Source organism: Nelumbo nucifera, chromosome 1 (assembly GCF_055504915.1).
Source record: "Nelumbo nucifera cultivar China Antique chromosome 1, China Antique-T2T, whole genome shotgun sequence".
In the NCBI taxonomy this organism is placed as follows: Eukaryota; Viridiplantae; Streptophyta; class Magnoliopsida; order Proteales; family Nelumbonaceae; genus Nelumbo; species Nelumbo nucifera.
In genome coordinates, this window is record NC_142649.1 from 60,506,166 (window position 1) to 60,522,158 (window position 15,993).

The 15,993-nt window shown below is 39.9% G+C and overlaps 1 protein-coding gene across 1 annotated transcript; it reads left to right on the forward strand.

The window, feature by feature from the left end:
• Window positions 1-9,917: 9,917 nt before the first annotated feature.
• On the forward strand, window positions 9,918-14,900 carry LOC104594381 (putative galacturonosyltransferase 4). Its single transcript, XM_010254672.2, has 9 exons — window positions 9,918-10,383; window positions 10,481-10,515; window positions 10,625-10,666; window positions 10,753-10,876; window positions 11,153-11,406; window positions 12,393-12,664; window positions 12,900-13,257; window positions 13,353-13,928; window positions 14,329-14,900. Exons 1-9 carry the CDS (start codon window positions 10,227-10,229, stop codon window positions 14,602-14,604), a joined length of 2,094 nt encoding a protein of 697 aa, XP_010252974.1. The 5' UTR covers window positions 9,918-10,226; the 3' UTR covers window positions 14,605-14,900.
• The last annotated feature ends 1,093 nt before the right edge of the window (window positions 14,901-15,993 follow it).

The window sequence follows — 15,993 nt, forward strand, 5'->3', positions numbered from 1 at the left end:
AAGCTGAGCGAGAATGATATCCAGTTTGAGCCACAAACAATCATTAAATCTTAAGTCCTAGCGGATTTCATTGCGGAATACACATTCAACATGCTGACCCCTGAGGTGGTTGAGCCGACCAGCACCTCAGAGGCATCAGCCAACACAGCACCTGTTCCGGTGAGGGAAGTCCCAACCTGAACGAGGAGCCCTAGATTCTCCACATTGATGGCTCGTCTAATCTGCGAGGAAGTGGAGCTAGACTCATACTGTACGGGCTAAGTGAAATGAACCTAGAGTACACTCTCCAGTTTGAATTCGAAGCATCAAACAACGAAGCGGAGTACGAGGCACTAATATTCATGCTGGTATTGGCGAAGGACGTCGGAGTGAAGTATGTCATGGGATGCAACGGTTCTCAGCTGGTCATGAACCAGGTGAATGGTGAGTACGAGGCTCAAGAACCTGCCATGATGGCTTACTTGGCCAAAGTGAGGGAACTCCTGCCTGGCTTCCACTCTTGGTTCATTCGACAAGTACTAAGGTTGAAGAATGCTAAGGCTGACACACTCTCAAAGTTAGCCAGCACTAGCAACATCACTATGATGACGGAGTACATCAAAGACCTGCCTTGGCGTAGCATTGTTAGGGTGGCAGGAGAGGTCACTCCCATGTTGTAAGAAAAACTGAGTTTGATCGACCCACTTGTCGATTATCTACTCCACGGGACCCTACCAGCAGAGCGTAATGCAGCTTGGAGGGTAGAGTGTCAGTCAGCCCGATATGTTCTCATTGATGGGCGACTATATAGGAGATCCTTTACGCTCCCCTACCTGTGTTGCTTACGACCTTTAGAAGCAAGTCATGTGCTACATGAGATCCACGAAGGTCTCTATGGTGGACACCTGGGGGGCAGGGCGCTTGCCCCAAAAGCGCTAAGGCAAGGATACTACTGGCCTACTATGAAAGCAGATGTGCTCGAGCTTGTTTGGAAGTGTGACAACTGCCAGAGAAATGCCAACATACTTCACCAGCCCGTTGCCAACCTGAAGTATCTGATCAGCCTGTGGCCTTTTGCCCATTGAGGGATCGACATCCTTGGTCCATTCCCACTTGCAACCGGGCAGAGAAGATTCCTGGTATAGCGGTTGATTACTTTATGAAGTGGGTGGAGGTTGAGCCCTTGGTGACTATCACAACCCAAAACGTATAGAACTTTTTCTAGAGGAACATAGTGTGTCGATTCAGACTACCAAAAGTGTTGATCTCCGACAACGGGAAGCAATTCAAGGATATCAAGTTTCAAAGTTGGTGTGCCAAGATGGGGATCCAGCAAAACTTTACGTCGGTGTTGCATCCACAAGAAAATGAATAGGCCGAGGTGACGAACAGGGCAATTCTCCATGGACTGAAAGCTCGACTAGCGCGAGCTAAGGGTTTGTGGGTCGACAAGCTACCCAGTGTCCTATGGACCTACAAGACTACTATCAAGACCGCGACGGGTGAAACACCATTCAACCTGACTTACGGTACAGAGGCCGTCATCCCAGCCGAGATCGAAGTACCAACTTACGGCTAGAGGCATATGACAAGGAGGCCAATGACGACGAGCTGCGGATGAACCTCGACTTAATCAAAGAAGTACGCGACCTGGCCTACATTCAGACTGTAGCCTACCAACAACAAGTAGCTCGGTGCTATAACGCCCGGGTCAAGCGATGCTAGTTCCAAGTTGGCGACCTTGTACTCTAGAAAGTGATGGTATCTGAGCCCAATGTCGGTAAGTGATGGTACCTGAGCCCAATGTCGGTAAGCTCGGACCGAACTGGGAGGGTCCATACTGAGTAAGACAAGTATTCAGTGAAGGAACGTATGAGCTCGAGACGTTGGAAGGGAGGCGTGCCTCGTGCTTGGAATGTCAACAACCTAAGGAGATATTACTTGTGAGCTCAGGAACCAAGCATCTGTCAAATTTTTCTAAGTCCAAGTGACCACTCACTCAAGCGATTCGGTCAAGCCGCACATCGGCAAAATTATATAATGAAGAGTGGACCACGAGTCACTCTAAAAGCCTAAGGGCCACAGTGTTGAGCCAATAATGACCTCGACAGTAAAGATGAATAAGATTCGGTCACTTTCTAAGCATATGGGCAGCTCGGGCAAACCTTACTTATGCCTCACTGGTGTACAAGCAGTTCCGGTCATATACCTTGCAATGTCTGTTCACCTCGGCTCGTAGTTACTATGGCTAGTTATTTTTTAAGCTAGGCACCTCGGGGAAACCTACACTTAAAATTTTTTTTGTTAAAAAAGTGTTGTATGCGAGGTGAAAAAAAGAGAGTTGTATTTCATTTCCTAAAAAAAAAGAGTGGTTCGTACATTCAATCAATATATATATATACACACACACACACACACACTAAGAGCATATGTTTGTTTTCACAAGGGGGTCAAAGAAAAGAGGCAGAAGTTAAACATCAAGGGGCTCATCGCCCCCATCACCAGCAGCTTCAGAAGAATTTTTCGGCTCGTCGGTCTCCATGGCCTTAGCAGCAGCATCCTGGCTTTCCTCTGTCGCTCCTTCGTCAAGGTTCTCGCCACTCTCTTCCTTAGAGTCTGCCTCTTTGTTAGCTTCCAAAACCATCTTGGTGGTAGCTCTGATTGTAGTGACGACTCCGAGGTCAAGCTCGGGGAACCTACACTTGGTCAACATGACAGAGTTTAAAACCCTTCTGGAAGGCATCTGTACGGAGGTTCTCCCTTAGCTGGTTAAACTCTAGCGAGCCCTTGTAGGCATTGATTGCAGTTACCTCGACATCTTTGATCCCTTAAGTAAGAGCAGCCTCACACTTGGCAAAAGCTACCTTCTGCTCTTCGGCCTCCTTCACCAGTCTATCATTTTGCTTCTTCCTCACTGCCACCTTGGCCTCCAACTTCCTAATGGTGTCGATGGCTTTCACCATCTGAGCCCGGCACTCTACAAGGGATACTTCGACAGCTTATGGCTTCATTTCGAAGGCCTTCATCTGCACAACATGCTGGTCAGACTGCTGGAGAAGTGAGTGAATCATAGAATTTGCCTGCAAAGAGAGAAAAATCCACTAAGTATGAAAGAGGACACGAACAAAAGCATAGTGTCAAAATCAGAAACATACCACCATGATGTGACTCAACGCCTTGGCACCTGACTAAGAATGTTGCAGCCTGGCAAACTTGGAGACCTCCTCGGGAAAATCACCTCCTTACTCTTTATGAGGCTGGTTTAGGCTTTTAGGATGCTTTGGACCACCTAGGTGCCCTCACTAGAAGATCCAGCCCCATGATGAATTGACTGAGGCTCGGACGACGAAACCACCTCAGGTTAGTGAGGCAATGAACTCTTCTCTTGGTCCCCCTCGACTCCTCAGGTCGAGTTCCACCATGGAACGCATCTTCTTCCTCATCTTTCTACTTACCCGGTCCCTAGTGTCACTGATGCCCTTTCTCTAGTGAGTTGGGAACGGCCATCCCCCCATCAACAGTAAAAATGAAGTACCTCCTCTTCCAAGCCGGGACCTTAGAAGGATACTCGTGCAGAAGCTTGTGTCTAGGCCAGTAAGTGAGGTAATAACTATACTTCTCTATTCCCTTGGGGTCGGCTGGATTTTTCTTGATGGTACAAAGCAAGCTAAAGACGTCTAAATCTAGAGGGAGGTCATAGTCATGAAAAAGGGAGATAGTTCCGACCAAGGTGCTAATTGAGTTCAGATGGAGTTGGTCAACAGTGATGTCAAAAAACTTTGAAGCCTCAATAACGAATGGGTGAAGAGGGAAACGGAGCCCGACGATCAATTGCTCCTCGAATACGACAATCTTGTTGGGATCATGGTCCCAAGAAAAGTTCTCCAAAGATAGATTGTAACTGTAGTTATCTAGAATTTTAAATTGATCCGCCAAGGCTTGGATCCGCTCATTGGGATCACGAACCGAGGCATCCACCTCGGCTGGACTGGGGTCTGAGTCTTGTGCCGAGGCAACCTTAGCTGGGTTGGACCCAAGACGTTTAACCAAGGCTCCCACCTCGGCCTGGCTGGACTCCCCATTATCACCAAACAAACTACCAGTGCTACTACTAGACATACTGAAAGCAAGAAACGAACTCAAAGCAAGAAAACTAAGGCAAGGAGAGGTGACTTACCCAAGAAAGGAGAAAGGAGAATGACCTCCGAGACGGGAGAAAGACCACTGACCTAGAAGCTAACACACAATCTCCGAAATGCGAAGAACTCAGATCAAGACAAAGTGAATGGGACCCCAAGGCCCCTATTTATAGCCGTTGTAGTCAATCATGGACGACTCATATCAGTTTGATTTGATGGGTCATAAAAACCGGTCGCACAACTTTCGAGGTCGAAATCGATTAAGCGTATGTTTTGACGTCCATGAAATTTTTAGTCTAAGTGTCATCCGCGCGTCCCCAATACGTGATCTAACTTTATGGTTGAGCCGATTGGGTCATTAAAATTTGACCTCTAGACCAGACCTCGACCAAGATGAAGATCGGGCCAAATCTACTTAAGCTCGTCATGAAATCCCTGCACCAGGTCGGGACCCCCGACACGGGGAGTGGAGGGTAATTGATGAGGGGTGATTTGGCCCGACCTATTCATGGACATACATGTGAAAGCAACCTACTGATTGGATGATGACTCGGCATTCCCTACCACCTTAGCGATACAGGTCACCTCGGCTAGAACTGAGGCCTGAGTAGCTCGTGATGACCCAACCTACGGAGGTGACATGTAGCCAACTTCTAGAAGTAAGCTAGCTGTCTCCAACCTCTTTGGAATCACACCGCACATATGTAAGCCTTATCCTCATCTCGCCTGGATCGAACGGACTCGATAAGCCTTATCGGCAAGCACAAAGCCCACCTCCTGGTGCGGATCAGACTGTTCGGACCGGAAACCGGTCACTTGAACATTTGTGGGTTTACCTCGAACCGTTATTTAGTGAAAAAATGTTGAAAAAGTCAAAAAATCATTGACCCGACCGGTCAAACCGTTGACCCGGTTAACGGTTAGTGGTTCGGTATTTTATTAGTTTTTATTTTAAAATAAAAATAAAATGCCATATATATCCTAATAGGATTTTCTTACCTTCGAAAGTCTTAGCCTCTTAGGGTCTTGTTTTGCCAAACCCAAAACCAAAAGCCTTCAGGTGTTCACTGAAGATGAGGGAGGCGATACACCAGCACCGCCATTCCCAGAATCCGAGCAAGCACCCACTAGTGGCCAAAGTTGCAGTGGCAGATGGCAATTAAAGCTTCGACTTTTGAGCCATTCACTCTTTCTCAACCGCATCTTGAAAGGAATGGCCCCGACGACTATCTTCACTGCGGTTGCCAGTGACCACTGTGGACTCCAACCTCCGACGACTATCTTCACTGTGGCTGCTGACCACTGTGATTTTTCAGGTAACTAAGTGACCCAACGACCACTAGTCAGTTCAGATCCACCATTATACAGTTCAGAACTTTAAATTTCAGTTTTTATTTCTCATTTAGCCAATTCAATGACTTTTAATTAACTCTCTTTTTTTTTTTTTTTTTGCAATACTATGATTTTTCAAGGAACTGAATCACCATTTGCACCGGTGACCACTCCATTGGAGCTGAAAGCCACTGGAAAATCTGGGGTTGAGGAATCCCCTGTTTTTCAATTTTGAGGTTGAGCCACTACAGAATCTGAGGTTGTGTCCTAGTCGGTGGGTGTATGTTAGCTGTAGATCTTCTGATAGTTTCTCATGAAGCTTCGGAGAAGACCTCTATCCCTATGCAATCGAATTTGTTAGGATGGTGAACAAGTTGGCCTAGTGGAGAAGGATGCTATTAGAAGGTTTTGGTCAAAGAAGACTATTGACTAGACAACCAAGTGTTGGGCTTCAGGGATGATTGAGTGGAAGAGATTGCGTGATATTCATGAACTCTGTTGGGCATTCGCCATTCATATTTTTTTTTCTGTATTTTATTTAATTTTTATGTTATTTTTTATTATATATAAATATTTTTTGTTTTTTAATTTATTTATGACATCACAGGTTGAACCATTTGACCCGAACAGTTGAACCACTGAACCGGAAAATGGTGCCTAAAACGGTTCCGTTTCCGGGTCAATTTTTAAAACGTTGCTCCTAACAGCATGCACCGAAGATCTCGGAAGTGTTTCGTAAGACCCATGGCAACTCACCTATATAAGGGCATCAACACAAGGTACACGCGATTTATTGCTCACTAGCATTCTAGGATACAAGTATTCAGCTTGCTCAATGAAGTACTAAGTTAAGCATCGGAGTGCGCACATCGGGTAAGCCACCCCGAGCCCTCTGAGCCTTCCTCTTTTGCAGTTTGATTGGCCAGCTAAGCAACAAACATCTAAGCTGCCCTCCATCTAGGAGCATCCAAATCGCGCACCATCAGCTTCCATAAAAGTGCTTTCGTAAAAGTACTTCTATAAAAGTGCTTTCATAAAAGTACTTTCGTAAAAGTGCTTTCATAAAAGTGCTTTCATAAAAGTGCTCTCATGTAAAAGTACTTTTGCAGAAGTGCTTTTATAAAGCTACTTCTGTAAAAGTGTTTTCATAAAAGTACTTTTGTAAAAGTATTTTTATAAAAATGCTTTCGTAAAAATACTTTTCATAAAAGTACTTTTATAAAAGTGTTTTTATAAAAATGGTTTCATAAAAATGCTTTCGTAAAAGTACTTTCATAATAGTGATTTTATGTTGTTTATAGTTTTGATTGATTTCAATTTGGACAAGGGTTTGGCCTCATGATCGGATTATTGAAATTTTGGTTTAGATCTAATTCAAACCAATAAGAATATAGACAATTTATTTTGGATTGGCCCAATCCAATAATTATAATGGACCATCCAAATCCGATTTGATAAGGTTTGGATCAGATTGGATCCAAACCAAAACTGATTAATTGACACCCCTAGATATAATTAAGTTTTTAATATAGTTATTTAATTACTTAGATTAAATTAATTTATTTAATGATTTAAAAAAATATTTTAAAAATATAATATCTAATTTTAAAATTAATTAACAAAATATTAAAAATACATTAAATGAATTTAATTTATTTGACATAATTCAATTATCTAAATCAATTTAACACAATTCAATCACATAAAATTAATTACTTTATTTATTTAATTTTAGGTTATGGGTCCCATGTATTTAATTTTAGATGGATAGCTTACTAAATAGCTACTATGTTCAACTAAGACTATCTTCATTTTGGTTAGACAACATGTGGATCAAAATGAAGAGAAAGAGAGAGAGATGATTGGTTGGGGCCTTGTATCAAAGAGAGGGGTTATATGGGACTCGATAGGGCCTGGTGTTAGAAAAGAGAGGTTGTAAATGTTTTATTTAAAAAATAATATTTTTTTATTTTAATGAAAATTATTTATTTTTCGTTTTTTAAAAGACAATTTTTTTTCTTTTTATAATGTCTTTCAATCTTACAACCCTTACAATAAAATTGTTTATTTGAAAACTATTTATGCCCTTAGCTAGTTCTACTAAAATCAAAATCAGTTGGGCTGTGTTTGGTTGCAATGCAAAACCATGTCAACGCAAATGATTTGTGTAAATTCTGACCTATTTTTGTTTTAAATTTTAGCTTATTTTATTTGATTGCAGCACAAATGAAGTAAATTAAAATATAAAGCAGAATAAAATAAAATCCAAAACAAAATTAAACAAGAATTTACATTTTTTACATTTACACTCTAATACATTTGTATTAGTGCAAATAAATTTGCACTGCAACTAAACACAGCCTTGATTTCAACTTCAACCTGGAAGAGCTTTAACGATAGCTATTTCGGGTTGGATTAATAACAGAAATCGGATATGGATCAGGTTTTCTTGTCGGTCTTACTCAAATCCAACAACCCAAGTAGTTAATGATTTTAACGAGTTATTATTGAAGAGGATCCACTGATGACGTGTTTGATTCTTATAGACAGAGCCAACGGGATTTCGCCGATTGATGATTCATTGACCAAGTTCGCTCAACCTGGTTGGATTTATGGCGACAAGGCAGGTCGCGGCTATTTAGTATTTTCTATTAAATACACGACGGTTCAGTTCAGCCCAGTGTCACAATTTTTAGGTCCAAAATACAGTTGGGGTGGGTGTTAATCTGTATAGAATGAAATTTTTTGACATTTTGAATATTTATAGTTCTGAAGTGAAAATCAGAAATTCGAATTAAATATCATTAATTAACATATACAAGAAAAGCAAAAGAGAAAAAAAAAGAGCTCAATGCTCATTAGTCAATTAGGGTCTCGTTAACTTGCGATGTTTTTTTGTTTTATTTGAATGAACTTTTATAAATTAGGGTCTGGTTAACTGGGTTGATTGGGGGATGGTAATTTCTGTCATCCCGTGGGGCCATTTTTTTATTTGAAAAATAGATTTTGGGACAGGTACTGGTTTTTGGGATTTTATATATATTCTTGGTCAATGAATTATCAATTTAAATAAGGTGCAGTATTAGATTAAATCGAACCCTTCCCAACTCATATTATGTTATTGGAAAGCATGTGAAGTTATGTATGGTTATTGAATTTAATAATATTTTGAATTTTATGCAAATAATAATTGATAGTTTGTGTTTTATATATGTTTTAATCAAATAATTAGATTTTTTTTTACGTTTGTTCATGTTATTTTATTTGTTTATTACTTATATATTAGAGAAAATTATACGTGAGTTTTAACTTTTAAACCCAACAAGATTTTACGTTTTCTTGTGCCATTGTGTGTGTGTGTGGACCTGATATAGGTTTTGGGGAGGAAACAGGTTGGGAGATTTAGGGAGGTGGGTAGCTTTAGAATTTACAAAACCCCCATTCCTTTGAACTTAACTGATTGTCATGATCACATTCACCTAAATATACATTGGGAACATCTCTTATACTTTATATTAGTATCAATACTCTCAATGTGGCGAGACTCGGCGCCCATGAGTTGTGATTGGTAAACCTAGATTCATAAAATGACATTCCTCCATTTGGGGGAATGGCTATTCCAGCCCCTCCTTTTGGGAGTGAGAATCTCATTCTTACCAATAAAAAAAGACAAAGGGCTTAAAAATCCATCAAACCTATTTCTATTTTGTTAACACCAATTCTCTTTGGGAGTTTCCATATTTTATGACATCAAATTCTATTAAGGCCTTGTTCATTTACAATTTTACAAGTTAATCTATTAAGGTAAATATTTCTTGGGTAGCATTTAGCTGGGTAAATTCACTTACCCATGCTCTTTTGATTTATAGGATTCTTGAATAACAGAATGACATTTTTATCTATGAAAATTTAATATTAAAATGAGCAAAATGGTCCCATATGTTTTATAAAAATTTTTCTCATACGGGAATGTTATTTACTTGGGAGATGAATAAGTTTTATTCAAGAAATTAAAGGTGATTTTATGGTGAGGCTCTTTGTTTAAAGCAAAAAGAACGTGAAAAAATTGTTCAATAGAAAAAAAAAAAAAAAACCCATTGACCAACTTTTCCGTACATATTTAATGGTAAACAAATTGGGTATAAGAAGATTTTGATTTCGATTCTGATTTCACCCTACAACCAAACGGACCCTTACTCTCCATACTCATCACTCATCAAAGTCACCAGTACTCAGTAGTCAACACTCCCTCAAAGGGTAAAAGAGTCATTCAGCAGGTGCCAGGTGTCGGGTGGGGTCTCGATTCAATCAATATCAATGAATCAAGCCATAATAAAGCGTGACGTCTGAAATAGCCGTTAATCAAGCCGCTCAAGCGACCTACGTGGCATTCTACATCAGCGAGTGAATAAACGCGTCCGCGTCTCAATCCAACTCGTTAAACGCGCCGACATCTTGGTTTACAGCACGCACAACTGTTGAACATACATCCTTTTTCACTTCTCTCTCTCTCTCTGAGGATAAAAAGCGGTTTTGTCTTCTTGAAAGCGGTTTTGCTGATTTGCAACTTCGGAAATAATATTTCTCAGAAGCCCCAAGCCCGCTGTATTTCGACCAGCACTCTCGGAAGAACAAACCTGTTTTTGTTTTCTCAACAAGCATTTTTTGTTTTACTTTTTGTAATTTCTTTATTATTTCCGATGAGATTTGTCCCAGAGCATGGCTTTATCGGGCAATGAGCGGTTTTTACCTCTGGTGGTGAGTGGTTTTCTTTGAATGCACGGGTGTGTTTGGCGGGTTGTTGCCGGAAAGCCGGATTTTTTGTTGAAAAAGATGAAGCTGAGGAAACCGGTTCTATTCTTGCTTTTCGTTACGGTTCTTGCTCCGATTGTTCTGTACACCGACAGGCTTGGAAGCTTCACCAATTCGTCCAGTAAGCTTGTTTTTTCTTTCAAGAAACTGCAAACTTTAAAAGGAAAAAGATTAGTTTTTGAGCTAACTGGATCTTTTCTTTTTTGGTGTTTCTGCAGCTAGAAGCGAATTCATTGAGGATTTCTCAACTATCGTGAGTGATTTCTTTATCTGAAATTTTGGTTTCGCGTTTTTTGAACTATTTTTTATGAACTGTAATCATTTAATCTGTTTTATTTTTTTCTTGGCGGTCTTCTTTTCAGAGTTTCGGTGGTGAAACCGGAAATTTGAATTTGCTTCGACAGGTATTTTTTTATTTGATTTTCTTGACTCATTTACATTGCTTTGGATGCGAAAAATGTATTTGAAATCTTTTTTTTTTCTGTTTTAGGAACCATCTAATAATTTGAAAGAACCGATTGGATTCGTTTATTTTGATAACACAAGCACTGCATTTTCAAGTTCTGATGGATCGACAGGGGATAACTCCGGCGAAATCATTGAATCCGCAAATGGTAATATTTGCAGGAACTCGCGTTTTAATCTGGACATGCCTTTTTTTCTCAAAATGTAATGTGGATTTTCTTTTAATTTTGGGAATTGTACAGTTTGGGTTTGATAGTTGTTGAATTAAGAAATTTGAACCAGTTTTTCTTCTTGATTTTTTAGTTCTAAACTTCTGATGAAACCCTTCAACTGTGTTTATTATTTACAGTTCGACAATTGGCGAATGAAAAACTTACGACAAAAGTTTCTTCTTGGTTGCTTCATTTTCTTTTTATTATTTACAGTATCGAAATTGGAAGAATCCAGGGATCTTAAGACCAGAGTACTGTCAACGACTAATGAAAGAACTCAGTCGGAAAAGGGGAACCTTATCAAGCAGGTAACTGACAGAGCTGAGGGAGAAAACACAAACAATGGCTTACAGAAACATGAGTCAACTGTGGAGAAGAAAGGTGAAGAACATGATAACATGGAGAAGGAAGAGAAACCTCAGTTGGCTGAGCAGACTTCCAACGAGGCCTCTGATAAGATGGTGACGGTAATTTTTGAATCCTTTTTTCTGTTGTTGTACTGTCAATTTTAGTCCTTTAGAGAATGTGCCAACCTTGAGTCATCCATAGCTTGTTGGTCTAGATTTATCATGCCATGGGTTTCATTGGCTTATTGGCTCGTGATGGATACATAAGCATTTTCTGGTTTGGAGTCACTTTGGTGGAGGAAATATTTACCTCCGAGGGTTCTGACTCTCCCAAAATTTGGTTTCAGCTAAGCTGATTAGAATTGGCCTGAAGTCCAGAGTTGTTAAAAATACTTGCTGCTACAGTTTATGCATTCTATTGTTTATGTTCCGCAAAATAGAGTTCTGAGATGTGGAGCTTGAAAAAGCCGGAAGTCAATGGAATTATGATACAGAAGAAAACTGTTAATAATCCTAATTATCATGGGACTTATGAAATTGAAAATAAAGAAACTTTTGATCATTTGAGTTGCACATGAAAACCTAGAGCTATACGATGTCTTTGTTTGGGAAAATTCTCCATTTTGCAGTCTCTTTAATTTTTCTTTTAGTTTTTAAATGCATGTTTCATAGAATTCCATTAGGCCAGTGACTGTTAATTGTATATATTGAACCATTTTGTATAGAAAAAGAAATGCAACTTTCTAACAAACTTGAAATGAATTTCCTATATCCTCATCCTGATAGGAAAAGGGGTCATTGCTTGGTGCAATGGTAAAATTTGGGCTGACAAGTGTGAGAACACAGGTTCAAGTCTGAGAGCTGCTACTTTTGTACAAAAAGCACCAAAGGTATGGTCTGTGTCCAGTTCACTGTTCACCCATCCCAAGACCTACTGGATAGCCAGGATTCAAACATTGATTAATAGCCCTTCTATCATCCTGGTGGGGAAAATGGTTGTTAGAATAATATTAAAAAGAAGATGACTGCCTGTTCTCAAATTAAATGGAAAAAGAGAAAATAAACCTGAGTGGTGAAGTTAATTTTTTCTTTCCTGATTCTGTCAGGACGATAAAAGTGGCAAGCAATCTGCAAAAACCTCTAGTAAAGGTGATTCAAAAGAGCATCTAACAACAAACACTGAGAGGAGGAGTGACCAGACAGTTATGCCTGATGCTCATGTCCGACAACTTAGAGATCAGTTGATCAGGGCAAGGGTTTATCTTGGACTCGGTGCTACAAGAAACAACCCACACTTCATAAGGGAGCTCCGACTGCGGGTCAAAGAAGTTCAGAAAGCACTTGGAGATGCAGTCAAGGATTCTCAACTTCCAAGGAAGTAAGTCCCTTCTTTAAATAGATTATTAGTGAGTTTCCATTCAAAGGGGGGAAGGGGAAGAGGGTGTTGGCTGTGCTTGCATGCATGACTGTGTATTAATGATTCTGTTTTCTGGCAATTTAATCAGTTGTCTTGTATAGTTGCTTCTTTAGATTCATGTTCTTGTTACTTCCACTCTCTAAGATATGATTTATTTATTTTTGATCAATCTCTAAGATACGATTTATGAATCCAGTGCCTATGACAAAATGAAAGCAATGGAGCAAACATTGGCCAAGGGCAAGCAAATCCAAGATGATTGTGCGGCTGTGGTAAAGAAGCTCCGTGCTATCCTCCACTCAACAGAAGAGCAGCTTAAAGTGCACAAGAAGCAGACCATCTTCTTGACACAACTTGCAGCAAAGACCCTTCCCAAGGGTCTTCACTGCCTTCCTTTACGCCTTTCAACTGAATACTTTTCTTTGGATCCTGGCCAACAGCAATTTCCAAATCAAGAGAAACTAGAAGACAATAGGCTGTACCACTATGCACTATTCTCAGACAACATATTGGCATCTGCAGTCGTTGTAAACTCAACTGTTTTTCATGCCAAGGTAAAGTTGATGGTCTACAAACATAATATGTAATTAGATATTCTTTCTAAGTATACAAGGATTCGTTATTAACGGTGATTTATTTTCTTCTTCAGGATCCAGAAAAACATGTTTTCCACATTGTAACCGACAGACTTAATTATGCAGCAATGAGAATGTGGTTTCTAGCTAATCCACCAGGCAAAGCTACTATCCAGGTTCAGAACCTTGAAGAGTTCACATGGCTAAATTCAAGTTATAGTCCAGTACTGAAGCAGCTTCTTTCTCCATCCATGATAGATTATTACTTCAAGGCTCACCGTGCAAACTCTGATTCAAATTTAAAGTTCCGGAACCCAAAGTACCTATCTATCTTGAACCATCTCCGCTTTTACCTGCCAGAGATCTTTCCAAAGCTCAACAAAGTTCTCTTCTTAGATGATGATACAGTGGTGCAGAAAGACCTTACTGGACTTTGGTCGGTCAATTTAAAAGGAAAGGTTAATGGTGCAGTAGAGACCTGTGGAGAAAGCTTTCACCGTTTTGATCGGTACCTCAATTTCTCAAATCCACTCATTTCTAAGAACTTTGATCCCCATGCCTGTGGGTGGGCGTATGGAATGAATATCTTTGATCTGGAGGAGTGGAAAAAGCAGAACATAACAGGGGTGTATCATACATGGCAGAAACTGGTAAGGGAATATCTGAATAGTTTCTCTTTTCTACTAAAACTATTAGACACATGATTATCTGAACCAAAAGAAGGAAAGCCTTCTAGCATTGAAACTGAAGTCTGAATTCTGAAATTATCTACTGAAATTGTGCAGTTTAGAATTATACCGCAACCCCCTCTTGCAAATGATGGCAGATTTCTTTTGACATAGTAGTTGAGAGAATTTGAAATACCATTACCAGAAACTTTGCAAGCAAAAGGATACATACTTCCTTAGTTAAAGTTTCAAGTTGTAATGAGTGATGTTAGCTGCGTTATGTTTCCTCATGTTAGCACTGTCTTAACTCAAATGGTTGTCGTTCTTGAACACTGTTAAAAGAAAATCCAAATTGTAAAGCAAATCTTTGTTTTATGCGCAGAACCATGACAGACGACTGTGGAAGTTGGGAACTCTACCACCTGGTCTGATAACGTTTTGGAACCGCACACTCCCCCTTGATAGGTCTTGGCATGTGTTGGGTCTTGGCTACAATCCAAGTATGAACCAGAAGGAGATTGAGCGAGCAGCAGTGATACACTACAACGGAAACATGAAACCATGGCTTGAGATAGGCATTCCCAGGTACCGGAACTACTGGGCAAGATTCATCTACTATGATCAAGTTTATTTGCGAGAGTGCAACATCAATCCGTAAGCAGACCATGCATCCCACATCCAACTTTCGATTTTTTTCCAACGCCAAATGTAACATATGTTTTTTGCATCTCTGTGTTACCTTGGTTTCTTTTTTTCTTCTGAATCAAAAGTTGTTACTTTCAAGACTGAACCCAAGAGCAGTCAGTAGCAGTCTTGGCACCCCCCACCCCCCAATTCACAAATCTTTCTCATCTCTTAAATTTGTTTCCAGTTCCATCCGGGAAAAAAGTGCAGATACATTTGTAAATGTTTCAGTGATTAGTGATTGAAGTTAACATAAGTTTATACGTTTTATGATTTTCTCCTCTCCTCCGTAAGTCGTATGAAGCCCATCGAACTTTTTAGCTATTCTTCTTTTGTGATCAATGAATCATACTCTTGCTTTGAGAACGCAGAGATTGTAGTTAATTCAATTTACCTTAGCAACTGTTGTTTTAACAAAAAGAATAAAAAGAAAAGGGTCATTTATTAAAACGCCTCCTATGGTTTTATGGATTTACTAAATTTAATGATTATTCAAATAAATTTAATCAAAAGAAAATAAAAATAAAAATATCATTTTTACTATAATACCCACTATTTGGCTTTATATGATCATTTTGCTTTTATACGAAGTGTTAGGGATAATTTTGGAAAAAAGATTTATGGGTTCATGCCCTTTTTTTATTTAATTGAGGTTTAGGTGATCATGTTGTTGTGAAAAACAATTAGTGAAAAGATCATTAAGTAAATAAGTAAATAGGGGTATTCTAGTGAATGACAAAAAAAAGTTAGCGGTTGCGGGTTGATTCTTTCACTGCACTACCGACAGATTGGCCTTCATTGAGTTTGGTGTAATTGCCGTGAGCTCTGCTGATAGCCTACCACGTGGTAATTCATAGGATCCGGACCCACCACTATGGGTCCCAGATAAAAATGCGTTTGTCCTTTTGATGGAAAAGCTGTGGTGGTTGAAAAATGGGGTTTCGTCGTTGGACGACTTTTGCTGGGGAAGTGAGAATGTAAGTAAGGAAGATGCCCGTGAGTCCGTGACGACAGGTGGATGACTGGATGGGCAATTTAAAGTGATACCGACATTATTATATTTTGGGCCCACATTATTATAATAGGGGGGGCTACCATCACATGGTGGGCCCGAACTCAATTGACATTGACGACAAGATCTGGCCATCTTTTGTCATCTTTTATTTGTCTGTGTTGGATTGTAGCAGTTATTGGCAGATATGTGGCTCCACGTGGTGCTGTCATTTTGTTTTGGGGTTTCGACTTCCGAGCGATTCCGTTTGGTGGACCTGGGTTGGTGGCGTCTACGATTTGTCTACTGTTGCGAATGATGCATCATTAGCCAAAACGATTGCGCTTCGATGTCTTTTTCTCCCCATGTACT

Excerpts from the sequence above, each read along its gene's own strand:
- LOC104594381 (XM_010254672.2), top strand. The coding sequence starts at position 10,227 with ATGCACGGGTGTGTTTGGCGGGTTGTTGCCGGAAAGCCGGATTTTTTG. Across the intron at positions 10,384-10,480 it reads AAGCTTCACCAATTCGTCCA|CTAGAAGCGAATTCATTGAG; the intron begins GTAAGCTTGTTT and ends GTGTTTCTGCAG. Across the intron at positions 10,516-10,624 it reads TTGAGGATTTCTCAACTATC|AGTTTCGGTGGTGAAACCGG; the intron begins GTGAGTGATTTC and ends TCTTCTTTTCAG.